The sequence below is a fragment of the Diorhabda sublineata genome, chromosome 6, assembly GCF_026230105.1.
Source record: "Diorhabda sublineata isolate icDioSubl1.1 chromosome 6, icDioSubl1.1, whole genome shotgun sequence".
In the NCBI taxonomy this organism is placed as follows: Eukaryota; Metazoa; Arthropoda; class Insecta; order Coleoptera; family Chrysomelidae; genus Diorhabda; species Diorhabda sublineata.
The window spans coordinates 31919562-31947448 of NC_079479.1; the positions used below are offsets into that span (position 1 = coordinate 31919562).

General features: G+C 33.0%; 1 protein-coding gene across 1 annotated transcript in view; it reads right to left on the reverse strand.

Moving 5' to 3' along the window:
* LOC130445649 (frizzled-4-like) overlaps nt 1–27887 on the reverse strand; it is a 39213-nt gene that overhangs the window by 3705 nt on the left and 7621 nt on the right. Inside the window, exon 3 of the mRNA XM_056781402.1 lies at nt 5020–5186. Coding sequence (XP_056637380.1) covers nt 5020–5186 — 167 coding nt within the window. The remainder of the gene's footprint in view (nt 1–5019; nt 5187–27887) is intronic.

Here is a 27887-nt window from a genome sequence, read left to right on the forward strand (position 1 = left end):
ATGAAACAATTTTGCTCAATTTTTACACAAAAATTACATCGCATATAACGGGAGAGAAATTTTTTTGACGGAACGAGATTTCAATCTACTTTCTTGTCGGTAAAGAAAATAAACATTTTTCTTTTATCCCGCAAAATATGCTACAATTTCCAAAGCGGGAAGAATCATTTTTATCCCGCTATCACTTTTACCCCACATTTTACTTGTTTTTTGAAAATCAATTAATTTCACTTATCAGTAAAAATTTAGTTGGCGTACTCAGGACACAATGTGTTCAAAAACCGTTTCATGCGATCATTTTTTAAACGATTTTTGTAAGAAAAAATTGACATTTCGACGATTTGCAGTTTTTCATCATAATATGATTTAACACTGACAATTTGCGAGTTTATATTAATCAACAGATCACCTACATCATTAATATCAAAATTTAAATCTGTTTTAACAAGAAAAATTATTCTTTTTTCCATTTTTACATCTCAAAAATATGTAGCAGCCATCTTACGAACGTGATCCACTTTCAAAACACTACTTTTCGTGTAATAGATTCCGTTTCAAGACTTTTTGAATCTTTATAATTTTTTGATATTCAAAAATTCTTGGAACCGAATCTAATACACGAAAAAGAGAATTTTTAAAAACTTTTATAAATGATAATTCAAAGCTTTTTCGTTCTTATGAATGTTATTTGATTGAGGACGGTCCTGTGTGTCTGCACTCGAGTTTTCTCCATCTAGATGTACATGAAATCGAAGCTGCATCTTTTGTTTTCAAGTCACTAGTCGTGAATAATGTCACGCGGTTAAGACAAAGCATATTGAATGCAATCTGATGCACGTATAGGCAGCTGTTTTGCATATTGGTTTGAATATCGCTTGTTTGCGATCGTAAATTGACAGAAAAGTTGGCAAACAACCCTCGAAGCGTTTAAACGTATCACGCTTCAATTACAAGCAAAAGAATGAGTTTTTTTAGCTATTAACGATACATTATTCTACAAAGAAAATGTCTAACTAGATTAATATTAGCACAGGCAAATATCGGAAATTTTTTTCTGTGTTGTTGTCATACTTTAGCATTTTCGGGATCCATCTTGCACAAACCTTGGTATATTCTAACCGTTTCACAAAATGTTGTGGATACAGGACTTGCTGACATCAGGGATCATCTCGCTAACGTCCCGAACCGTCACCCTTCGATCTTTCAGCATTGCCTTTTCCACTAGAGGAAGGTTTTTTGCACACAAAAAACTAATCACAGCGTAATTCGCATCTGGCATGAGAATCAAATGGAAGCTCCATCTTTCACGATTACCATGAAGGTTACAGACTGAGATAAAAAGAGCCAAGCTACGTAGCGTCCTTAGCTCCTCGGGAACCTTATTTTAATAAACAATCCTTGTATAAAAACAAAGATGGTACCAAAGATCAACATCACACAACTTTGACGTTTAAAAGCGCCGAATGTAATCGAATACCTTGTCGGACTTATTTATGCGTTAATTCAAAACAGAACACGTCTACTCATTCTAATAACAAAGTGTGAAACTGAATATGAAAAGTAGTATTTAGAACGAATTGATCTAATTACTACATTTAAATGTTTAACAGAATTATCACAATATTTTCTCTTTATAGTTTACGAAGTTAATTAATTTTAATAAACGACGACTTATTTCGAGCAGATGACCGTATCCGAAGCGATTATATCGTAACAAGCAGTTCTTGCATATATCACAATTATTTAGCATGCAAAGCAAAATAATTTTCATTATCGGATAATTGATAATTATCCTTATTGACGGTCGAGTTAAGGACCGGACTAGGTATTTAGAATATACGCTTATATCACGAGTTCTAGTGGAAATTAGTTGAATCGAATTCTAAATTAACCTCAACCCCCAAATGATATTGTTGGGCAAAATTTAACATTTTAACATCAATGTTTCAAGTGAGTAGATGCGTTAGACACGCATTTCCCCAGATTTTCTAGAAAATACCCGCCGTGGAATAAACGAATGCTTTGTCTAAAGTCTTTGTGTGGCTTGCGACCTAATTTGGTCGATTTTAGAATAAAATATATTGGAAACTTAGCAGGATTCTGACGAAAGCTCTTTTCATCATACCACCAAAAGCTTTAAGTTTGTCCTTGTACCTTTTAATTACCACTGGGTTATCATTTTGCAACCTTAGAAAGTGTTCACTCATGTTTGATAAACATGAACGCAACAGTTAAAATTAATGTTCAAAAAATTTAGGCACAAAACAATCACAAATGTCCTAAATTTTTTAAATTGCTTGAAAGTCGACTTGAAAACTGAGTAAAATACTCAGCAACAAATCTAAAAAGTATCTATGGAGTCTTCTTATCACCATGAAATGAAAAAGCAATTAAAAACAGCTCTCCCTAGCGAAAAAAATAAGAAAAGTTACCACGAGTACATACGAAAAACTCATTTCTTTACCCCACGCAACCAGTTTGGCGCAGATTAGCTGTTTTCTTAGATTGCCTCATGCGATCCAACAGAACCAGTTCTGTGGTATACGTTAATTTCACTCCGTGCTTAACCTTATCGAACGCAACTTAATCCTAACCTTAAAAACCTTTTTTCTGTCTTTTTTACTCCAATTTCTTTAAAGTATCAAAAGGCGATAGAAAGAAAAGAGATATTTTGTTAAAACGTGAATGACATATGGAAACTTCACAAATTATACATAACACAAGACGCAGAACAGTGACTTATGACACAGAACTCGTGACAAATGACACAAGAGAGTTCACAGATGACATATGAAGTAATTATAAGAATAGAGGTTGAAAGCTAAACCCGTGCTACATATTTATTTTTTGTTGAAACCAAAACGAAGCTTTCTCTATTTATCAATCAGTCTGCGGTACACACAAACATATATAATGACGTTCCTTAAGATTGGAAATCGATTATCGATTACTACCAAAAAAGACTGTCCTCAATTATGAGCCTATTATCTTTTTTCGACTTAACAACCGTAATACAAATACTGGATTTTTTTTATATCGTAAACGGTTATTATGTATTCGAAAGAATAGTTTTTTTTTAGTTGTACAAACAAACAAGGGGTATACATATAATTAGTACCTGTAAAGTAGATTCTCATCTACATAAGTGGAAGTGAATATAAAATATAGGATGAAACCGGTTTCATAAAAAAATTAATAATATACCGCTAAGATCCCAGGATTTGAAAAATGTATGTCTACAGATCGATTTTAAGAACGAAGAATTTATTATGGAAGGAAATAATAAGTAAGAGACATGGAAACGTGAATTTGTAATGTAGGCCTATATTATAAAAATTTGGTTCGCGTCATTGAAAGACTTACGAGATCATATATTTACAACGTTGCCAGACTTTAAAAAAAGTGTGGAAGTTGAGGAAACATCAAATAATAAGATTATGTTATATTTTTGTTAATAAATACAGTTCAAGTAGCAAAAGAAAACTTGGAGTAAAACTTTTACCTAGTGATTGTTTTATACGAGAAAGATTCGAAATAATTAAAACTAAAATCACGAACAGATAGAAACGGTTAAGGATGCCAATAAGTAAACAAAATTTTGAGTCTTATGGAAAAAAGAAAGAGACGTGGACTAGAGAATAAGAGCCAATAAATATATTGAAAGATAAAGAATGAATAGATGGTTTTGACATAATAATATTCACAAGAACAGTATTCCAACACTTCTCAGAACGCCTCATTTTATTCAGGGACGATTTTTTTTTCGATTTTTCCTTTTGTGGTTGTTTCTATGGGGTTTTTTGATCAATTGGTTTAAGTGAGCAGTTCAGAAGCCCTTCAGAATTTAAAAAGAACGTTTATCGAAGTCACCTACATGATTCGATCTTCGAAACTATGTAAAACAAAACTTTGCCTACAGAATCAAATAAAATGTTGTCACCACATCCCGTATCAATTCACATATTTTTCTTAAGATGCTTTATCGTGTTTTTATAAGTACATTTTTCAAACAAAAACGTAAGATTTAATCAGAACTGATTAGTATAAATAAAAAACACGATCGAGTAATCAAAAAAGCGTCGGTATTAAAATTGCGAGACACGCCAAATAAAACTATTATCAACTCAGTTAAATTATTAGAAAAACCATTTAGAGTATTTTCAAACACGCGTCAAAATGGCGCATTTAAAATTCCACGCGATATTCACCTGTTTAATGACTTTATCTTCCCAACGAGACAGGTCCGTCAAACCATCTTAAGTTTTTCATGCTTGTTATATGAACCGGTTTGAAGAATCGAGTTCCGTCATAATTGGTTTTTATTGTGTTTGTTCAGATGACTAGTGCGATTCTATAGAGCAGTAAATTATTATAAATATGCCGTAGGTTTTAACAAATTAACAATTTTTATACACTGCCGACCAAAAAGACGATAACAATGCTTTAACGTAAAGTTTTGAATCGAGCTGAAATAAGAAAATCACAAGGATGTTTAGTAAAAAAACATTTATAAAAATAAGCTTCTGTTTCATTGTTGATTTCATCATTCGATTCAATTTTTGGTTTAGAGGAGTTTTCAGGTTTCAAAACAACCAATAGTCGATGGAGGACAGATATGAAGAAATTGATCCAATTTGATCGCCATTTTTCTCAACTTGTGCATTATCTTTGGCGTTTGAGGTCGTCTGATAAATAACACATAAACTGTAATTTTGGCTAGTCCAATCCACGTTTTATTCATGGTCACCATAATACTTCTCCAGTCATGCATTTGTCTCATCTATCTATGATGATGTAGTAAATTTGAAGAGTGTAAATTGGTTAAATTGTCGATTAGGGTGTCAAAAATAAATGAAAATAAGTGAAAAAATAGTCAAATACGTTAATAATGACAACTTCACATGCAATTTATTCGAGAATTTACGTCAATTAAATCTTATTATCTAACCGGATCCGCTTTAATCTCAAGATTTAGTTCTATGCGACGAGAAATTTTTTGGGATTAGGTATTTAACTTACCTGTTAAATCGTCAGAGTCCACGTCTCTTCTAACTAAAGCTGAAACCGTTTGGGCAGCCGGTAAAGTCCATGCACAAACATGGAGAACGGAATTTAAGCTTCTCATTTTATCAGGAGACCAGGAAAGTCCAACTCGGGCCACCCACCAACCGCAGAGGCATACCCACCTGAAAAAAATATAATAAACTAGAGATTCCAACACATATTTTACTTTAGATTTATGTTAAAAGTAGAATATGCATTATAAGAACACAATTTTTTTTGTTTCGAAGCTTTCTGGTACTTTTTTGAAACGTTTATTCCATTTTCTTGGTTGTTTATTTATATTTTCCAGTTTTCAGGAATCAAGAAACGTTTTTCCCGCTTGGAATTATGCAAAAAACAGAATAAAATTGTTTGTCGAACATCGTACACTCATTTTTACCTAATAAAGTAGCTTATTTCACATATATGCTAAAACATAACAAAACATATATGTATCGAAATGCTTCTTTTTCTTTTATGGTTTCGAACGATAGAGGGAATACGCGAATATGAATCTGGCTGGGTGCCGAAAGGCAAAAGGCCAAATTTAAGAAGACTCAAGAAGTAGAGAATATGATTTTTTGAGGTTATATTATTGTTTACAATAGAAATTGAAAGTTTGTTGTGATTTGTGTTCAAATACATAATAGTATCTGCAAGATAATTTAAACGTTAAAATCAAGTGTTATTACTTTTACTGGAAAATGTATAAAGTAGTTGAATGAATGTTTATTCTCCATAGTGAAGAAAAACATTCTTCACGAATGTCTTGATTTTACTAACAGGTAAGTTAAAAGTTTAAAAATTATTTCAAGTATGCTTTTCAACACATGTGTGATATTGTTTAATTGACTTTCTTATTTAAAAAATAAGTTTTTTGTGGTCGTAGAGAAAATAGAGTACACAACTCGTTGGAAAGTGTATTTCGTACTCGTTACGTTTCAGCACTCACTTTCCAAACTCGTTAAGTAATATATTATTACAGTCATCAAGCAAAAAATTTTCTCTGATAATTTATTATAATTTCAATGCTTTCTTTTTCGTAGCTAAGTTTCTTACGCAGAAAATTGGTGGTATTGTGGTAAAGTAAACTTAGAAATACGCTTTCACCAATCAAGTAAGGAAGTTGCTCCAACCATTTCTTGTATTTCAGAGCTTACTGTTTCATTTTTGCAACAGTTCCTTCTCTTGTTGATTTGGTCACTTTTTACTCAGTTTTGCTGATTCCGGAAACATGCTATCTATATACAAGGAGATGTGCTTCGCATTTTACGTCGTATGCAAAAAATATAATAAAATTTGTGGTTTTGATGTTGGGTAAATTCAAAAATACAAATCCAGTGACGAAGCAGTTTCTTCACCGATTTGTTCTATTCCAAAACTTACTGTTCCAATTTTTGTAAATTTAAGTACCTTTTCTTGGTCATTTGGTCACTTTAAATTTAGTAGTGCTTGTAATCTCACGTCTACATTCACAAAATATAATAAATTTTGTGGTTTTAATGTTGACCTTGAGAACGATATCTCAATATCAAATTTGGAGCTGCTTTACGGGTATCGACGTTTTTCATGAATTCATTCACAAAACGCCGTTGTCGAATATTTGAATTTACAAGAAAAACCGTGGTTAAGCTTGTATAATTTACATAGACATGTCAAATTTCTGTGTGTCATATGTTTTTTGTTTATGAAATGTATCTCTACAAGTTTATTTTTTATAAACCACTTTTAAGTATTTGAATTTAAAATTCGTTGGTTGATCCGGACCTTTGTAATCTGTTCCTTATTTTTCATTTCATTTCAATAAAAATAAATTATTTTTTACATAATTTATGTCTATATTGATCTACTCAATTTATTAGATTATTTGTTATCATAGTAAATTTGAAATGTTTACTTAAAAGCAGATAACCGAAATATCATTTGATGTATCAACGTTTGTCAATTTTCTTATCTTCTACACGGATCTAGTTGTTTTCTATCCGTTCATTCAGTATCAAAAGCGCCGGGTTGGGGTACTTCAGATGAGATATATTAGACAAAAGAATGATCGATACTTAATGGATTTAATTGATTGATTCTAATCAAACCACTCTTTATAAATTCATTCATAATTTGCTATAATCGGGACATAATATACAATAAAGATATGGATTGAGGTCACAGTTTTTGAATGCTATATGCAACATCGGATCTGAGCGTAAACGTTCCGATTGGCAACTGACAGAATACCTGATTCAATCTTCTTCATTGCGGAATTCCAGGAAATGATTCATATCTATCGCAAATTAAAGCAAGCTTAAATAAATAATTTATATTCTGAACAAAATCTCTTTCCAAACAAGTCGAATGCATCCCACCTAATTAAAGATTGAAGTTTAAGCAGCAGGCATTATTTAAATCGAATTCTCCGAATATTAGATACAAGTGGATATTCAAATTATCTGAAGATTTATGGCATGTTAGTTGTCGGACCAAGATATTTATTCTTGGCAAAGGAAAATAACGAAACGATGGAGAAATAAACGATCTTGTCGAGTTAATAAGATGCTCTATTGTTCCTATATTCGAACTGGTTGTGTTCTTTTACCGACTGGGAAAAATTGCACGAGTAATTCACAATATAATATATATAAAAGAGACAATGGTCTATTGTAGTTTTCAATTTTATTGGTTTATTGTTTAAAAAAGTATTCTAAATCAAAGCTGTTTGATAGTTTCAGCAACATGAGTTTATAAAATTATAATTTCCAAAAATTATATGTTACAGGTTTTATTTCATCATTAATATTCTCATCAAATGAAAATTTTTTTGCGACAAATCGATTTTATTCATCAATGTAATCTCTTTCAAGAGCAATACAAACATTCCGACGCTTCTCTAACTTCTCGATACAGTGATTGTAAAGAGATTTGTCTTTTGTCTCAAAATAAGCTTCGGTTTCAGAAATTGCTTCTTCATCTGAGCTGAATTTCTTACTAGCGAGCATTTTTATCAGATCAGCGAATAGCCAGTAGTCACTGGGGGTCTGATTTTGACTATACGGTGGATGAGAAAGCAATTCCAAGTGTAATTACCGTTGCCATCGACTTGTGAATCGGTGAAACTGTTGTTCAAACGATACAACAACTCTACTGACTGTTATGCCTTTGGACACTTCGGACTTGATTCACCGGCTGCTGTCCACTCAGATGATGATCGTTTTGATTCAAGAGTGAAGTGAAGGATCCATGTTTCATTCATTGTCACATATCGACGCAAAAAATTAAATTTATTACGTGTAAACATGTCCAAACATTGCTATGAATCATCAATACGTTGTTGTTTTTGATCGACTCTAAGTAAACGCGGCACCCACTTTGAAACAGCTTTTTCATGGTCAAGTATTCATGCATAATTGTAAACACACTGCCTTCTGATATCATTACGGCCTTAGCTAACTCATACAATTTCAATTTACTATTAGATAAAACCAATTTGTGGACTTTTTTGATGTTTTCTGGAGTAACCACCTCAGACGACCAGAACGTTCACCATCATCGGTGTCTGATTGACCACGTTTAAATTCATCTGATATTGTTACAACGAGAGGTGGAAAATTTAGGATATTTTCTTTTGGCACCCGTTTTACTTGAAACTACGAAAGACTAATTCTCGTAGTGTTTACACCGGTCCTATTACCCCTAACCAATTCCTCAGACGTGATGATTTGTCTTCATATAATCGTGAACATTTTTAAGTTGCAATTTGAAAGTCAAAATTTCGAGCAGCAAATTTCAAAAAACTAGCTCAGTCGTTCCTTATTGAACACCGTCATCAACAAAATTAGAATCGATACTTATAACGAAATAAACTTATAATATTTTACAAGTTTCTTAATAATTTATTTTTCAAAATTAATTTGATAGATAAAGTCAATAAAACACAGATTATAAATCTTGTTTGTCTTCTCTAATCCAAACATATAATCAATGTCAAAATATTAACTGATTTTAATCCTTCAAGAAATTCCGTGCAGTCCGGTCACGCCCACATCGTTACCTGACATATTCTAACCAGATAATACCCGTCGTAACTTATTATAGCAACGGAGTAGTTTTTTTTTCTTTATTGCATCGTTCGATCGTATAGGGCTCTAACCGAAGCCGTGTTCGAAGATAATTTAAAACAGAATACCAGGGGTATGTCCGAAAATGGTATACTACAGAGCAAAAGAAAAATAAAGTTCAGTTTTAATATAATTTTCTATAAGTTCTAATCTTCATGACAACCACGATCAAGAGTTGTCTAATCTTCATGACAACAACGATCACGGATTGGCACATTCCCTTTTATTATTTTGCTCTTCGTTTGATTTTGGAATTACTTAATGTAGAAACTGAATTAAAAGGATGGTACAACAATTAGTATATGGTCCAAATGAAAATGCAAGAGATCGAAAAAATTTTTCTAAAAATTTAGTAAGATAATAGAAAATTCATACAGATTAGGAAATAGGTTTAATTTTACTACTTTTTAAAAAAGTAGGTACTGAAAACCCACTAGAGTATCTTAGAGAACAGACTAAGTAAAACCATAAACAAGATGATTCTCTATGAATGAAAGACGTTTTTTCGATTATATAGAGTTGTACTTCACTGTCAGCTTTAAAAGATTTCAATTATCTGTTTTTTATATCGACATATTACTTATAAATAAACATGAAATTCGATCGGCGTTGGAATTGGTTTTACTTATCTTATTGAATATTAATTGGTTTATATTTTATCTGGATTCCATCAGGAGAAGTCCATTTACCTGTTTCAAAATAGAAAGTCATCAATAACATCGAGTTCATCAAGTGATGGATTCAATTTATGTTACTGGTATTAAAATTTTGGATTATTGAAAGATTCATTTTATTAATTTTGCTTAGGAAACTAATTAAAACCGGAAAATTAATTAGTCTTAAATGACATCATTACACACACAACTGGGACGAAAAAATTAAGAAACATGGAGACCATTTTGAACAGTTTGAGATCTAAAAAGCTAGAAGAGGAAGTTGTCATATTTATCAGTAACGACGTTAACGTTAACTTTACGCGAGGATAGAAAAGTTTCACCATACTAGCGGATTGCGAGCGGCTGCGGGAGTTGGAGCGCAACGAAAGCGTCTCGAACACACTGCGGATCTATGACAGACAACGTTTTCTTCGTAACGTTTGTACGCAACAGTACAAAATGGCTATTTGCAGCTATCTCGTTGCTCGTTCGCAACGAATTCGCTGGGCGAGCGCGGTGTGATCGCTCCGCTTTGAAGACGCTCGCAATCCGCCAGTATGATAAGGCCCTTAGTAAATACAATTATATGAAATCTATAGTGAGAACACTACTGAATGGTTCATCAATCGTGCTTTTTAAAAATATTCTCGAAAGAGACCAGATAGCAAATCTAGGGTGACCGACAATTTGAAATCTAAATATCAGTTTTCTCGGTTCATTTGCATTTTTTGGACGTTTTTGTCAAAACAATCACTGGACTAACAACAAGTTTTTAAAAAATAACAACAAAGTAGTCAAATTGTGAAAATAGTGTTTTTCTTATCTAAGAAAAACTGATAAGTACAAGTTAGTCTGCATTAGATGGTTCACATTACGTAAAAAAATCAGTCTACTATAATAATGTGTAGGAAATCCGCCTGTATTTATATTTCAATCAGAATTGGAACCAAGAAATTTGTGTTTCACTACAAAAAATCGAAGGCGATATAATATTAAAGATAATCTCTAAAATAATTTTTATTAACGCATCGCATTGTTTGCTTTTCAATCCACTTCAAAGTTATAAAAATTTTACAAAATATCTATTTTAGAGAAAAAAGTCTCAGATAAAAAATGAATCTCATAAAAAGCTCTATAAAAAAGGTTATCCTTTTGGCTGTTATGACACAAAGTATTTCGACAGGAATCAAATTGACTATTCCTTTCGTGGTTACAAAGGGTTCGTTTACTTATATAATTAAAGGAGATTTGGTTAAGTTAGTCAATTTGGCTCCTGACGAGATATTTTTGATCGTGCTATATGTTAACGTAAAAAATATAGAGCTTTTTATGAGCTTTATCCTTATAAGTTCAAATTTTGTTGACCAGTGTTATTACTACATAAATAAACAAAATTATATAATTTTATTAATAGAATCTGCAAATAATTTTCTTTTAAAAGTTCATTAATTAAATTAAATATGAAGTAATTCACATAGACAGTAATTATTATAATTTTCTATCTCTTATTTCTGCACCCGTTCCATCCGTTGCTAATTTCTTAAGCTGTTCTGCTCGACTTTAACACGCATGAACTTGACGATAGCAATACGAAGAGAATTTCAGAAACACCTCCTACACCATGATGTCAGTGCAACTGTAACTAGTTTCCGAATGAGTTATACCAAAGACTTTCGTGTGTCTGTTAATTATCGAAGGTGTTTCTTAGATTTATTTCTCCATCGGTAAATTGTCAATTAGTACCGTGATGCGAATACAACTTTGTATTAACATGAAAATGTAGATGACGCATTTATTTTATCTCCTATGTAATATTGAATGGTGTTTATGAAGGGACGATTCTCATGAAATCTTGAAATTCCTGCCATAGCAGCTTTTAAAATAAATCTAACCGACTTAGGAAGTTTTTTCTTCGAAAGAACATCATCAAGGATAAAAATCATTCCCTCACTATGTCCCAATATCCAGATTAGAACATAGTCGAAAGTTTTTATCAAAAAAGTTTTTCAAAAATACGTTTGGAACTATGACTTATCTATTGTAAATACAACAAACTTTTTCTGAATTTCAGATCATCAGTCATCAAATACTTGTCTAATGTTAACGCAATATTTGTCCCATGAAAAATAAACTTTCCCTCACAGTATTACCAACAGTTGATAAGTAAGTATATTTTTGAGGACTAATAATCCGATTAGTTTTTGACAGTTGGTAGTAGACTTCATATCGTAGACACATCAAATATTTGTCTAATGATGTTAACGCAATATTTGTCCCATGAAAAATAATCTTTCCCTCACAGTATTACCAACAGTTGATAAGTAAGTATATTTTTTAGGGCTAATAATCCGATTAGTTTTTGACAGTTGGTAGTAGACTTTATATCGTAGAAGTTTGTTGGAAGAAGATTTCATTGAAATTTTTTAAATATTGCATTTTACTCATTCATTCCATCACAGTGACGAATAAAAAAATTATATTTCAATTTTGATGACGTACTTATGATTTGTTTTGTCATTCCCTCACAGTCATTTCCTTATTTTGAATAAACGGGAGGGAATTATGAGGTAATTATCAAACTAGATCGATCCGGTTTTCGTAAATTTTTGCTTATTGAAACTTAATTGAATCTCAATTTGGTTTATTTTATAATTTATAAGTTAATTTCATATGTATGTAAAAAATAAATAATACGATTTCATAAAGAATAAATCATTTTCTAACCTCACATTTAAATAATCAAAACTCATTTATTCTCATTCTCATTTATTGATAGGTAATTTCAAGATTTGATCAGAATTACCCAAAAACTAGTACAACAAATATTATTAATTATAAGTTCTTATAGTTTACTTTTATATTCCCATCGAGTTTTTCGAACCCCATTGCTAAACTCATTGTATTCAACCCTCGACAGAAATTTAACTAATTAGTACACTCGAACTGACAAATGCTACTTCAGATCTATTTAGAAATCTCTGGTGATTTAAGTACAAAGATTTTAACAACGAAATACGGTTATGTGAAAGTATATAGACAAAAAAACTGTATAGTGTATACTGTAAACGTATTCGAAGCTGCCATTATTAGATGAGAGAGTGTAGAACGAAAGACTTTACTAGTCTATAAATAATAGGTATATAGACCAGGCAAATTTTTTAACGTCAAATATTATAGCTGATCCTCACTTGCACGCGAATCACGGCGTAAATAGCAGCGCTAATCGCGAATAATATTGCCAACAATCTACATTTGCAGGTTCGCGCCGCGCTCTTGACGCCTATGTACGTCTTGTAATAAAAGTTCATTTTTAGTAGGTATGGACAGTGAAAACACTACAGCAAGTGCTTTACTACTTTGCGCAATTTATAGTTGCACCTTAAAGAAATAATTGCTACTGAGCGACTGAGCAAACCGAGCGACTGCGAGCCCTTTATCGCCGGACAAAAACCGACAATTTTCAGGAAACGAGCCGCCCAGAGTATGCCAATCGGATCCACACTCATGCCTCGCGGTTGGTTCGACTTTGAACATTCTTAAAGTCAAAATATTACAGTCTGGTAACCATAGAATACCTCTGGTCCATTGAAGGTTGACCTGATTATTTAGTCCGAGTGAAAAAAGTCATATCTTGCATTACCAGACTCACATTTACTAATGGACTTACGGTTAATTTTTCTTTTTCATTTTTGTGACGGGTTCCACATAAACGTATAAAACTCACAGCTGGGGGAGTACTAGCAATCGCATGCAGATGGTAAAATATTGGTAAGGGTAGTTGGTATGAAGAATCTGACTCGCATATCATCAGTTTTTGAGCCGTCGGTGTAAAACACCATATACACTGATGGCAAGTAGTACGGTCAATATATTAATTAGATTGTGTTTCGATCCATTTTATTATAGTAGAGCCCGAACGATCACTCAGTCAATTTGTTAAAGTCTATAAATATTTTCTACTATGTCAAACTGTCATAATCAGTACTATAATCTAGTTATATCAAATTTATATCTATTATAGAAATTTCTAAACGTTAACAAATCAGAATACATATTTGTGATATTTATTTTGCATCTATGGAAAAAAATTCTCGCTTCACTGGTCTAACGACTGTTCGACGTTGGTTTCACCATTAATCCATTGAAAGAGATAACATCGCTCGGTCGGTTAATAACAAATCATGGGATGCCGTGAAGAACCCGTGGAGATCGTAACATTGACTGCTTAACGCCTCGTTAAAACCGAAGACAAAAAATTTAATACGAATATTTTACACTTGTTATAATGTTGAATCACGACGTTTTCTTGGTTTGGACAGCTCGGCGTGAGAGAGATGGAAATATTCAGGTTGACGACCAAGCAATCGATGGTACATACCTTAACAGCCGCTCTCTGTTATTGAAGGTTGATTTTTAGGAAGTTGTAATAGCGTGAAGGTCGTTTTTTGAAAAGGGTATTCGTATATGTAACTATTGGTACGCATTCTGTTATTTATTTATTTATTTAAATACTAATCCTATTATATACAAAAGCCATAATTAATAATATTTATGGTCGTCACGTCACATCAATACAAAAATAAGGGTAAGTAATTTGATAAGTTAATGGAACTTCAAGTGTCTAAGGGACATATGGAACTGCTTAAGTAAGACGTTGAGGACGGTCAGTTTAAAATAAATTTTAACGAATACAATAGTAAATAGAAGTTAAATAGGTAGATTTATGATTCTTCACAGTTAGATTAAGGTTAGGAAACAGGAAAAAGTCACTGGGGATCAGATCTCGTTAATACGGAGGGTGATGAACAAATTCTAAATGCAATATTTGAATATCAGTCATAGCAATCATCGAAGTGAGACAAGAAGCGGTGTCCTGACGGAAAAGATTTATTTCTCTTTAAACGCGATCACTTATAACAAGAAACTTTTGATCTGGAAGATCAACTGTTTTTTTTTATTTTAGAAAATTGAAAATATTTGGTAAATATAACGTTTTTTTTTTAATACTCTGAATTCCAATACGTAAAAACATGTAATGTCAACATAAAACACATATAGTAACAGGTAACTCGGCAGCTACCTTTATTATCAAATATTTAAACTGACAACTTGTGGACATGTTTTTTTTAGTATATTCTTGTTGAGAAGTGGTTCACTACAAAAAAATTCTAACCATAAATATTGTTGTGTCAACCGTCGTTCAAGACACCCAAACTAAACAAGGAAGAATCGCCAGTATTTGAACAAAGTTTGAGAATATTTCTCACCATTAGATTTCCATGTTTATATTTCTATTTACTAATGTAGTAGTAGGTGCTCTCTAAGAAAAGCACTAATGTATATAGGGATGTCCGCAGACAAAAAAATATTTCATACGTCGACTACGTTAATGTTTCTGTAGATCAAAGAATAACCAGAAATCGCACATGGCTAAATCAGGCGTTGAAAGTGGATATTCGATGACTGTTACATTTTATTCACGGAAAATTCAGTTATCTTATGTACAGTGGGTGACTTGCAGCAAACAATGACGCGAATATTGACTGATAATTTTAAGTACTTTTGAACATGGACATCGCGCAAGATATTCAATGTTCAAGATGCAAAGATTATGGACAAAGTACAGGCCGCGGGACAAATACGGCCCTCGGTCCAGTTTAATTCGGCCCGCGACAGGGTTTTGAATAAAGGAAAGCACCGAAAACTGGTACACATAGACATTGACTCCATTTGTGGGTAGTATCTAATATTACTTGACGAGCAAGTTTGCACTATTTTCCAGAAAACTAGTCAAAAATGACTTATTTTTTACTAAAAATGCAGTTACGGAAGACAAACTTAAGAGTTAGATATGAGACAAACGTGGAATGTCTTTATGAAGATTCAAAGACATCGAGGTTATCGAAGACGACCTGGACATTTTCAGCATGCTGTTTAATGTGCATAATTTTTCGTTTTATCTGGTACTCCCTCTAAAAAGTTTGTCCAATTATGATGTAGACGAAACTCCACGTATTCTTTATTGAACTACGCTCCGAGATATTCGAGAAGATATCTTGAGTAGGAGCACGGAAAAATACCTATATCACAAAGTAGATCTCAGTACTCCAACCCGTAAATTATCCTTCATAAAGCAGGGCACAACGGCTGAATTTCTAAGGCTACCATTATCCGGGATGCAGGGAGGTTAGGGGGGCATTAAATCAAATGGGAGCGATTAGACTAGGGATGCCACCGGAGGCTCGATTTTGTGCATCCCGGCTGAGACTGCTGACTGCACTGCACGTATCGTCTCGAGTCGAGTGATTACTGTGTCGAGTAAAGTATATTTTTAGTGTGTTTTGCGATGGAAAGTGAAGGGTTTGATGACGTGAGTGAAAGTGTTGTGGATGACATAAGAAATGCTCCTTCGGAAGGCTCGTCTCTGGAAGAACCTGAACCTGAGCTTAAGGAAAACAAAAGTAGGCCTAAAACCAAACAAAAAGAACTAGAACTAAAGAAGAAAAAGAAAGAGCTGAAACGTATTGAAAAATATAACAAACGATAACAAACTGGACGTAGAAAATTTAATATGTGAAGTGGAAAAACATCCTTGTATTTGGGATACAAAGTTAGAAAGCTACACCAACAAGATTGACAAACTGAATGCATGGAAATCTTTTTTAACACGACGGACAGCTAAAAAGGGGTCCACACTAAACTTCCTTTTGCACGATGCCTTCTTTTCTTAATTAGTAACATCATCAGCATTCGTTGGGGACATATTGACGACTGGCAAAAAAATAAAATAAAATAGCAGTCCGGGATGCTAGCATCCCAACACAAATTCGACTCAAAGTGGGATGCTACCATCCTAGTATAATGGTAGCTTAAGCGGTCGGTTCAATTAGAAACAGTGTAAATGTCTGTTCTCAAACTACCCGGAACTCCCAATACTTATCATTTTCTCTTTGAACCTTTCATATCTCGGAACTGCGTTTTATAAAATTAAACAGTCGTGGTGGAAATCCTTTTCGACTAATCAATCTGTAAGGAAATCTACAATTTACGCGAACGGAAAGAAATTATAATAATTACATAAATTATCTTGCGTGACCATGTTATTGGTCTTTTTTTTTATTGTTTTTGTGTTTAATATCTTAAATATTCAAATTTTAAAATCTTATTTCATGACCGGTTACCTTCTACATACAACTTCTGGTATTTCAGTATTCACCATTATCTCTTTTAATTCCGTATTTCCCTGATTTCTATATTTAATCTATTTTCTTTAATCTTCTAATATTCTTCTTTCTTTTTACAATTTCACATTTTGTTTATCTTTCTAATTGTCATTTTTTTTCTTTTTCAACAATGCACTTTCGTTTTCGTTTTTCTTTCTTATTTACTGCAGGAACTATTCATATAATTTGCATTTATATGACTTTTTTCATTCGTGAAATATCAGGTATTCTCCACATCGTGAAATAATGTGGAAGGTTCTGCTGTAGGGTTCTTAAAATCTCTATATATTTTGCTTAATTTGAAACACGGAGAATATGGTATCTTTTTTAATTAACATAATAATTTAATTTTTCATGGTATAACTAACAAAGTTTATTTTTCTTTAGTAATAAACGTGAATTGTCTGTTAGTTTTCAGATGATGTTAAGAGTGCAGTTTTATTATAAACATACCACCAACAGAACGAGGTCCGTTTTCAATTATAGAAAAAAAGGTAAATAAATAGTTTTAAAATGATATTGAATAAAGAAACTTATTAAAACGATCATTTATTCCAATTAATTACAAAATAATAAGTCAACTATAAGAGAGAATAATCCAAATTTCTGTACAATCACTATGAGCCTTTTGTTAGCCATAATCAAACAAAATTGGAACTACTTAGAAGGAAAATCACCAGGGTTCAGATATAGAGAATACGGTTGATGCAGGAGCCTCTTATTCAAATTGGGCCGTTTTTCCACGATTTCGTTCTTCAAATGCACCACGTTGTAGTTGAATAGATTTGGCAACGTTTTCTTCACCTTATGTTGTTGGATTCTTACGCAGTTAATAACATCTCATCTCGCAGTAATGATAAAATCGGTCCCGATGTGTGTTGATTTAATTTACGTTTCTTACAAATAGATTTAAACGATTCAGTTACAAAATTTATTTGTTGAACAAGTTTTAAATCTCAATTTGTTAGATAATAATGAAACGCCAATGATTTTAACACCGTCTCGTATCGAACAATCCGCCGACTAGAATGTGGTACCATTGTCCTGCCGACTATAAATTTTCTTGTTAATGTACAATTGAAACTGTCTATGTACATCACAGAAACGTATTTTAAACTTAACATTAAACCTTTTACTGTCATTTATAGTGACATTTCATGTAATTTATGTACAATAGTTACCATGGAGTTATTATGTCCGAGGAAATTCATGTCGTTGACTAACTATTTAATACAGTGAATATGTGCTTGAAAGGACATGTAGTAGGTTATTTAATTAAATTACCTCGTATAATTTCGATTATATAATCCATGGTAAAATAGGCTTATTTGACGTTTCTCAATAAGTTAAAAACGTCGCAATTGAGGAATCTAACAAAATGTCAACATCAGCTGATGACCTTCGCTATGGGGTGAAGAAATGCTTTTACTGTAAGTTTCTGCGTGGCTTGTGAACTTAATTGTTCGATTTTAGACCTTATTATTTACAGTTTTATCACGAAATTGCCTTTCCTCTACCACGAGTTGAGTCTCAGTTCGTCTCTAGCAGTCATTGCCCGGGTTTCAGAAGCATGAGAACGTTTTCACTCTCTTCTGTATCTCCATTGCAATCTCGTTGTTATCAGTTATGAGAGACCCAAGATATTTGAAGTTGTCAACCCGATCGAAGGTATAGTTATCTACCGTAAACGCTGCCATGTCTGCGTGTTCTCAGTGCGTTTTAGCTCTGCTCGATTGGATTCTTCATTGAATCTCCGGAAGTCCTCTCTAACATCTATTTCCCTTCTGCTTATCAAGTTAACATCGACTGCGTACACCCTTCTCTCTTGTGTAGGGTTGATCCGCAGCCTTCTAAATATTCTTTCCAAGGTCAGGTTAAACAAAATACAAGAAAGAGCATCCTCTCGCTTAAGATCTCTTCTGACGAAGAATCGGCGTGATGTTGATGAAAAACAATAAGAAAAAGAACCAGAAGAAGATCAAAAAGAATACAAGAAAGAGCATCCTCTCGCTTAAGATCTCTTCTGACGTACAATCGTCGTGATGTTGATGAAAAACAACAACAAGGCAAAGAACTAGAAGAAGATCAAGAAGAATAACAAAAATAATACAAGACAGAGCGTCCCCTTGCTTAAGATCTCTTCTGACGTGGAATCGGCATAATGTTGATGAAAAACAATAAGAAAAAGAACCAGAAGAAGATCAAAAAGAATACAAGAAAGAGCATCCTCTCGCTTAAGATCTCTTCTGACGTGGAATCGACGTGATGTTGATGAAAAACAACAACAAGGCAAAGAACTAGAAGAAGATCAAGAAGAATAACAAGAATAATACAAGACAGAGCGTCCCCTTGCTTAAGATCTCTTCTGACGTACAATCGTCGTGATGTTGATGAAAAACAACAACAAGGCAAAGAACTAGAAGAAGATCAAGAAGAATAACAAGAATAATACAAGACAGAGCGTCCCCTTGCTTAAGATCTCTTCTGACGTACAATCGTCGTGATGTTGATTAAAAACAACAACAAGGCAAAGAACTAGAAGAAGATCAAGAAGAATAACAAAAATAATACAAGACAGAGCGTCCCCTTGCTTAAGATCTCTTCTGACGTGGAATCGGCATAATGTTGATGAAAAACAATAAGAAAAAGAACCAGAAGAAGATCAAAAAGAATACAAGAAAGAGCATCCTCTCGCTTAAGATCTCTTCTGACGTGGAATCGACGTGATGTTGATGAAAAACAACAACAAGGCAAAGAACTAGAAGAAGATCAAGAAGAATAACAAGAATAATACAAGACAGAGCATCCTCTCGCTTAAGATCTCTTCTGACGTGGAATCGACGTGATGTTGATGAAAAACAACAACAAGGCAAAGAACTAGAAGAAGATCAAGAAGAATAACAAGAATAATACAAGACAGAGCGTCCCCTTGCTTAAGATCTCTTCTGACGTACAATCGTCGTGATGTTGATGAAAAACAACAACAAGTCAAAGAACTAGAAGAAGATCAAGAAGAATAACAAGAATAATACAAGACAGAGCGTCCCCTTGCTTAAGATCTCTTCTGACGTACAATCGTCGTGATGTTGATTAAAAACAACAACAAGGCAAAGAACTAGAAGAAGATCAAGAAGAATAACAAAAATAATACAAGACAGAGCGTCCCCTTGCTTAAGATCTCTTCTGACGTGGAATCGGCATAATGTTGATGAAAAACAATAAGAAAAAGAACCAGAAGAAGATCAAAAAGAATACAAGAAAGAGCATCCTCTCGCTTAAGATCTCTTCTGACGTGGAATCGACGTGATGTTGATGAAAAACAACAACAAGGCAAAGAACTAGAAGAAGATCAAGAAGAATAACAAGAATAATACAAGACAGAGCGTCCCCTTGCTTAAGATCTCTTCTGACGTACAATCGTCGTGATGTTGATGAAAAACAACAACAAGGCAAAGAACTAGAAGAAGATCAAGAAGAATAACAAGAATAATACAAGACAGAGCGTCCCCTTGCTTAAGATCTCTTCTGACGTACAATCGTCGTGATGTTGATTAAAAACAACAACAAGGCAAAGAACTAGAAGAAGATCAAGAAGAATAACAAAAATAATACAAGACAGAGCGTCCCCTTGCTTAAGATCTCTTCTGACGTGGAATCGGCATAATGTTGATGAAAAACAATAAGAAAAAGAACCAGAAGAAGATCAAAAAGAATACAAGAAAGAGCATCCTCTCGCTTAAGATCTCTTCTGACGTGGAATCGACGTGATGTTGATGAAAAACAACAACAAGGCAAAGAACTAGAAGAAGATCAAGAAGAATAACAAGAATAATACAAGACAGAGCGTCCCCTTGCTTAAGATCTCTTCTGACGTACAATCGTCGTGATGTTGATTAAAAATTAAAAACAACAACAAGGCAAAGAACTAGAAGAAGATCAAGAAGAATAACAAGAATAATACAAGACAGAGCGTCCCCTTGCTTAAGATCTCTTCTGACGTACAATCGTCGTGATGTTGATGAAAAACAACAACAAGGCAAAGAACTAGAAGAAGATCAAGAAGAATAACAAGAATAATACAAGACAGAGCGTCCCCTTGCTTAAGATCTCTTCTGACGTACAATCGTCGTGATGTTGATTAAAAACAACAACAAGGCAAAGAACTAGAAGAAGATCAAGAAGAATAACAAAAATAATACAAGACAGAGCGTCCCCTTGCTTAAGATCTCTTCTGACGTGGAATCGGCATAATGTTGATGAAAAACAATAAGAAAAAGAACCAGAAGAAGATCAAAAAGAATACAAGAAAGAGCATCCTCTCGCTTAAGATCTCTTCTGACGTGGAATCGACGTGATGTTGATGAAAAACAACAACAAGGCAAAGAACTAGAAGAAGATCAAGAAGAATAACAAGAATAATACAAGACAGAGCGTCCCCTTGCTTAAGATCTCTTCTGACGTACAATCGTCGTGATGTTGATTAAAAATTAAAAACAACAACAAGGCAAAGAACTAGAAGAAGATCAAGAAGAATAACAAAAATAATACAAGACAGAGCGTCCCCTTGCTTAAGATCTCTTCTGACGTGGAATCGGCATAATGTTGATGAAAAACAATAAGAAAAAGAACCAGAAGAAGGTCAAAAAGAATACAAGAAAGAGCATCCTCTCGCTTAAGATCTCTTCTGACGTGGAATCGACGTGATGTTGATGAAAAACAACAATAAGGCAAAGAATTAGAAGAATATCAAGAATAACAAGAAGAATTTGAAGGTTATGAATCGGACGAATAAACTTCTTTACTTTTTTATTAAGATTTTTCGAAACTTTGTTATTTTCCGCTACTTGGAAATGGATACAAATTAAGCAGAATCAAAACTTACTTATGGAACAGGTCTACTGGAAAAATCTCATTGGTGATGTGGAAACGTGTCATATGACAATCGCAACTTTTACAAACTTTTGAATTAAATGGTGGCTCGCAGGAAAACCGGAAAAACGTTTTGCAGAAAATCGCGAAAAACCTTTGACCTCGAGTGAAATTTTTTCCATACATGGGAACGGTGGGCAATTTAATAATTTTATTTTGAAAAATTTTCATCTTGTTGTAAATTTATTATCACCGAATGTCAAAATTGACTGAACTAACACTTTCCAAATGAAAAGTTGGAAGTTGCAAGTTCTATTTTTTTTAATTAATAAAGGCTTGTTTGATAAGGGCTACTGTTCTTTGAACAGTTGGTTAATTTATTTACTTTCAAAATTAATGTCTATGAATATATTTGTATTGTCTGGTTTTGTGACTGGAACACAATAAATATTTTACCTTCAAAAATCTTCCGTAAAACTATCCATCTCTGACAGTTTATATAAATGAATGCAGATGTATTTTCTGTAGGATCAGATAAAATATGGTTGTTCTAAAAGTCGGTTTTAAATTTCTACCTAGACGAGGGTCCACGCAGCAGGTTATTTGACCATTTTGAGCCACAGATTTAAAAATTATATTGCCATGCATAAATCATTCAGGATTGTTAACAAGTGGCAATATTTTTTCGTTTTATGGCCGTTATTAAATCTTTAGTCAACAGTCACATAAACCAACAAAAAAATAGTTTAAACCTGTGATTTCGTATAATATTTATATTGAGGTTATGTACCTTCGATACACATTTCTGTTTATGTATAAAAATCCTTGCGGACTAAATATAATCGTCTTTGCTACTCCTTTCAATTTTTCGGAATCATAGCTAATATGAATATCCTAATAATCTAAATAATCTAATAATCTAAATATTTCCAAAAATTTTCATAAATGTATCTGAGCTAATACAAGTTTTCTGTCTTTTATCGGTCTATAATGAACCTAATCTGTACAGAACAATAAAAAAAGTTTGGACTTTTCAAAAACCGTGTGTCTTATATATTACTTAGGCGTATCATAATATCTATAAGTACCTATGTCCTAATAAAAGTTAAAATTTTGTTTTTTTTTATTCCAAGAATCTCTTCCCGACAAATTTCATCTAAAACACGATTTTAGTTTATTCCATATAGTAAAGGGGGGCCAAGTTATTTCATACGAAACTACTCCAAGTATAGCTTGAAAACATTTTACTAAATTAAGTGATACGCCTATGGATTACAAATGCCTCACCATTTAATTAATTTCTTATTGATTAAAATAGACTATAAATATTTGTTTCCAGTTTAGCCTGTCTTCAATTCAGACTTCTAGGACTAGAAGCTTGAAGAAAAAGAAATTTATAACTGCCCTTAAAGCTCGAAGACATACCCTGTATTTCTCCCAGTTAATTAAGTATTATTAACATGAAACATAAAAAAAAACGAGTTTAATGCAAACAATTTCAGTTGTTTCCAGTAATATCAGTTTTTGACAAAATCTTTTGTATTTGACGTTGTGTACATTCGATGTATTGAGCCACGCGACGCTGCTGATTTATCAGTGGAAAATGTTGCTCCAATACAGCTAATTCCAATTCTACCAACCATAAAATTAGCTTTAGAAAAAATACTGTCAATTCCGTATCTCACAATTGGCATCAGACGCAGACGAATTTGGTCCTTTGTTGTCAAATTTGACAAAAACGGGTATATTCTTGCGTTTTCATTTTTACCTGCCTTATCTCTTAACATACAACACTTCCTAAATCTACCTTTTCATATGCACAGGGAGGGAGGATTAAGTCAAACAATGTGTATAGAAGAACACCTCCATTTAATAGAATGACATTTGCTTTTAAAAATATTCACTTTTCTTTTTCATTTTTTTTATCATTGAAATTTATATCATTTAATTTCATATCAGTCTTCAGGATCGGTGACTTTCGAACTATACAAAAAATCTTGGAAACAACAAAAGATTGTATTTATTTTTAGAATTTTATTAAATTAAAACAAATTATACCACCAACAAGCACAAATACGCAATCCTATGAGATACGAATAATTATTTATCTAAATTATTCTCTTGAAGATGTTCACAACCAAACCGGATTCAAGTTGAGCGAGAAACCAACACTTCTAAAGCAAATACTCGAGAAGAACTACATAACCTAAGTAAACCTTCTAGTCGATCGTTCTTCGACCATCCAATATAAAATTAAAGTGTCCATTAAATATTTAATTTCGTATAACAGGCAATTAACCAGCGTTGTGTAAATAAACATGCAGCCATCAAGGTATAAATTAAAGAGAATTATTAATATTTCTTTTTTAGGTAACAAGGGTCTCTAGTCTTCCAGTTATAAATTAAACGAGAGAAGCGGACCTGTCACAGTGGAAGGCCAGGTATTTTCTCGACTCTCTTTTAGTTCTTCCTTTTTTCTTTCGGTGCTGCAACGGCGATATTTAAATGGATATTGAATCAGTCAGTGGCTTCCCTTCACGGATTTTTTAGATTAAATAACACATTTATAACTTGAGTTATTCTACATTTTGAAATGAGTTCAATAGAGCCACGAGAAACCAAAGTTTCTAAATGGAAACTTGCTTTATGTCGTTACAAACAAAAATCTTTGTAAAGAGTTTGGAGTATAACTTTTTCTATGGAAATAATTCTAGGACTTCTTGGTTTTAACAGAGGATGGAATCTTTTATGTCGACTTGAGAATCGATGAGAATTTCGAGATGGACAACAGCAAATAGTTTTTGATGCACCGTAGAAGATGGACTTTTTTATATCGATTTTAGAAAGGAATAGTGTTTGGAGATTAGACCCGCAAGAAAACAATTTTTGATCTTATAGAGAACTGGAGCCTCTCCTACAACCAGAGAAAATCGCTTCTACAGTGAAACAGTTTATGAATTAAAATAATACCTGGAGACTTTCTTCGAGGAATTTATCCTTGATTAAACAGACATATCTTCGGATTTTCTTGTTTTAACAAATTTGAGGATTCTCTTATTTATACTCTTTAAGGGGATATGTTTGATTTAGAGAGACAAAAACTATTTCTCATCATTTTCTGATATTAGTGATCTTAGAAACCCCTTTAGATTGTTTAAAGTGGAGATCGCGACCAAAGTAAATCATTTGAAAAAGGAATTGGATTTTAATTTAACAGTTAACCAGGGAACTTCATCATAGTTCGTAGGTGTGGGCTGTTGGGCACATATGCCTTCAGATAGGTCAATTTGACGTTACCAAAGTCCGATGTCCTTTGAGAAGCCGATCAGGCGCTTTAGCTTGAACTCTTTGATGTCGTTATGAGTGTTGTGGGGTTTATCCTGGTGTTTAAACCGCGCCCGTGTGAGTGCAGGTCACTCACAGATAACGTGGTCTGCAGTTTCGTCCTCCTCCATGCGCCAGCGGAACCAAGGACGTTAGCGCGTCTTAAAAACGCTAGAGAATTTGGGATTCGCAACTAGACAAAAACTAGTACGTTAAGAAACATTTTCTAATCTTGCACCTTAAATCTTGTAACCTTAAAAATTGTTTTCTTTTCAGATCTGAGGACTTTCCTACATCGTCGATCCATCCTCTATGTTGATCAATACCTCAGAGAAAGAGTGCATCTTTCTATCTTTGGGAGAATTTTTCTTTACTTCGGTGATAGTGATATTTTAAGTTGTGTGCTCTTTGTTGATCTTTTGTGATAGTGAGAATTTACTACGCGAGAACTTTTCTCATTTTCTATTATTACAATTTACGATGTCTAGGATAAGACTTTGGTTGTCGCAGTCAATCAAAAGTGCGAATTTCTACTTTACGTGCTAACCGCACTGATGAGCAGAGAGAGAAAGATTGAGAAAATAGTATTGTTGTCAAAATTGCGAACAATCATAGAAAATGATTCGTTAAACGTTTACAATTTCCGGTACGTCTGGACTTTGCGATGACCATAAATAAATCGCAAGGCCAGTCTTCGGAAGTTTTTGGAATCAACTTGGAGTTTCCCTATTTCGCGCATGGACAATTATATTATAAGTTTATTAGAAAGCTTTAAATAGCCAGTATTTTAGAAAAATTCTGTTTTGTAAGTAAGCAACATCATGTGTCATTAATCGATTAATAAAACTTCATACCGAGCATTTTTTTAATAAAAAAAAGATTCCTTTTGTTTGTCTTAAGTTTATTTTCCACAAAAGTTTAGATTTTTTAATTATCGATTGAGGCAGTACGAAGTCTGCCGGGTCTGTTAGCTGGAGAATGAATGTTTGATCTTGAGGCATTTTGGGTATGAATTAGATAAAACAAGTGACTAAAAATGTTTTTTAAGTATACATTTTTGATCTTGAATATGCCAATGGTGGATAAAAAACAAGTGACTACAAGTGGACGAATAAGATATAATGGAGGTTACATCGACAGAAAACTACTTCGAGGGTTAAATGTTTGATCTTGAGAGAGTGTGGCTACAAATTGGTTAAAACAAAGCGTGTTAATATCTGGTCAGTTTTAAGTTTAAAATTAATCATATGGTTACAGCTTGTATATATTTCGTCACCTTGATTTATAGGAATAACGATACTTAATTTTCGCAGTTATTAGGTCTATATAAAAGCTTGTAAAATGTGCAGTCTGCAACGACAAAACAAAAAATAATTATCAGCCTGCGACTTGTGAATAACAAGATAAAAGTGTTTAGGTTCTGCAATAAAATATCTCGTTTTAAAAGTTTTATTACTTCTTCAAAACGAAGTTCTTACTGCCAGAGGCGATATAAAAACAACGGGAAATTGTTAATCAGTTTGTTGGTTGATTAAAGACGAAGATATTTAAATCTATGTTTATAATAAAGTTTATTAGATCTTTGAAAACGATGTCTAACTGAATAAATTTCCGTCGTAGGTGGTAGACGAAGAGAAATTTGATCGACGCTATAAATGGACATGTTTGTTCTTGTTGTTAATTGTGCAGCAATAACTACATGTATTATGGTTTTTGCGGGTCGTATTAAACACTAGTATCCCTTCGTATAGTATGGTAGTTGGGTATTTTGTGGGAAGCTTCTCCATATCTGGTGAGTAAGGTAGACATGAAGACTTTTAGCGACCCAACTGCGTGAATCAAAAGAGACTTGTGTCAAAGTCATTACAAAAAAGAAAGTTGTAGGATTATTCTTCAGGGCTCTTTTAGCAACGGGAGTTCAAGTTCTTCATCAAGCTTCGATCGAGAACTGGATTTTTTGGCAAATTCTGATAATTTCTCGAAATATTGGTTATGTATTGGATTTTCTTGAAAAATACTAATGATTTTGGATTTGTTTGGAAAATTCCAAAAATGTCTCAAAAATTGGTGTCTTGACTGGAAAATTCTAGCAATTTCTTAAGATTTTGGTGATATATCGAATGTTTTAGAAAAATTTCAAAAATTTACAAAAAGTTGTTGATTTACAGAATCTTTTTCAGACAATTGTAACAATTTCTTAAAATTTCTCAAAAATTTCGCGATTTACGTACATTTGAGTGGAAAATTCTAATAATTTCCCAAGATTTAGATGACACACGATGATATGCACGATCTTTTTTTTGAAAATTTCAACAATGTGTCAATCAAATGGTTTATTAAAATTTTGGAAAATTCATACAATTTTCAAAAATTTCGTTGATGCACTTGTTTTTTTAGGAATTTCCCAAAAAAAATTATTATCTACAGGATTTTTTATAGTATATTTTAAAAATTTCTCATGAATTTGGTGATGCATTAGACCTTTTTAGAAAATGAAACCAATTTCAAATACGTTTGATCATGTACTCGATCTTTTTTGTAAAGTTCTAACAGTTTTTATAAAACTTGATGATGTACTTTATCTTTTATAAAAAATACAAAAAATCTCAAAATTTTGGTGATTTTTGGTGTCTTGACTGGAAATTTCTTACAATTTCTTGAGA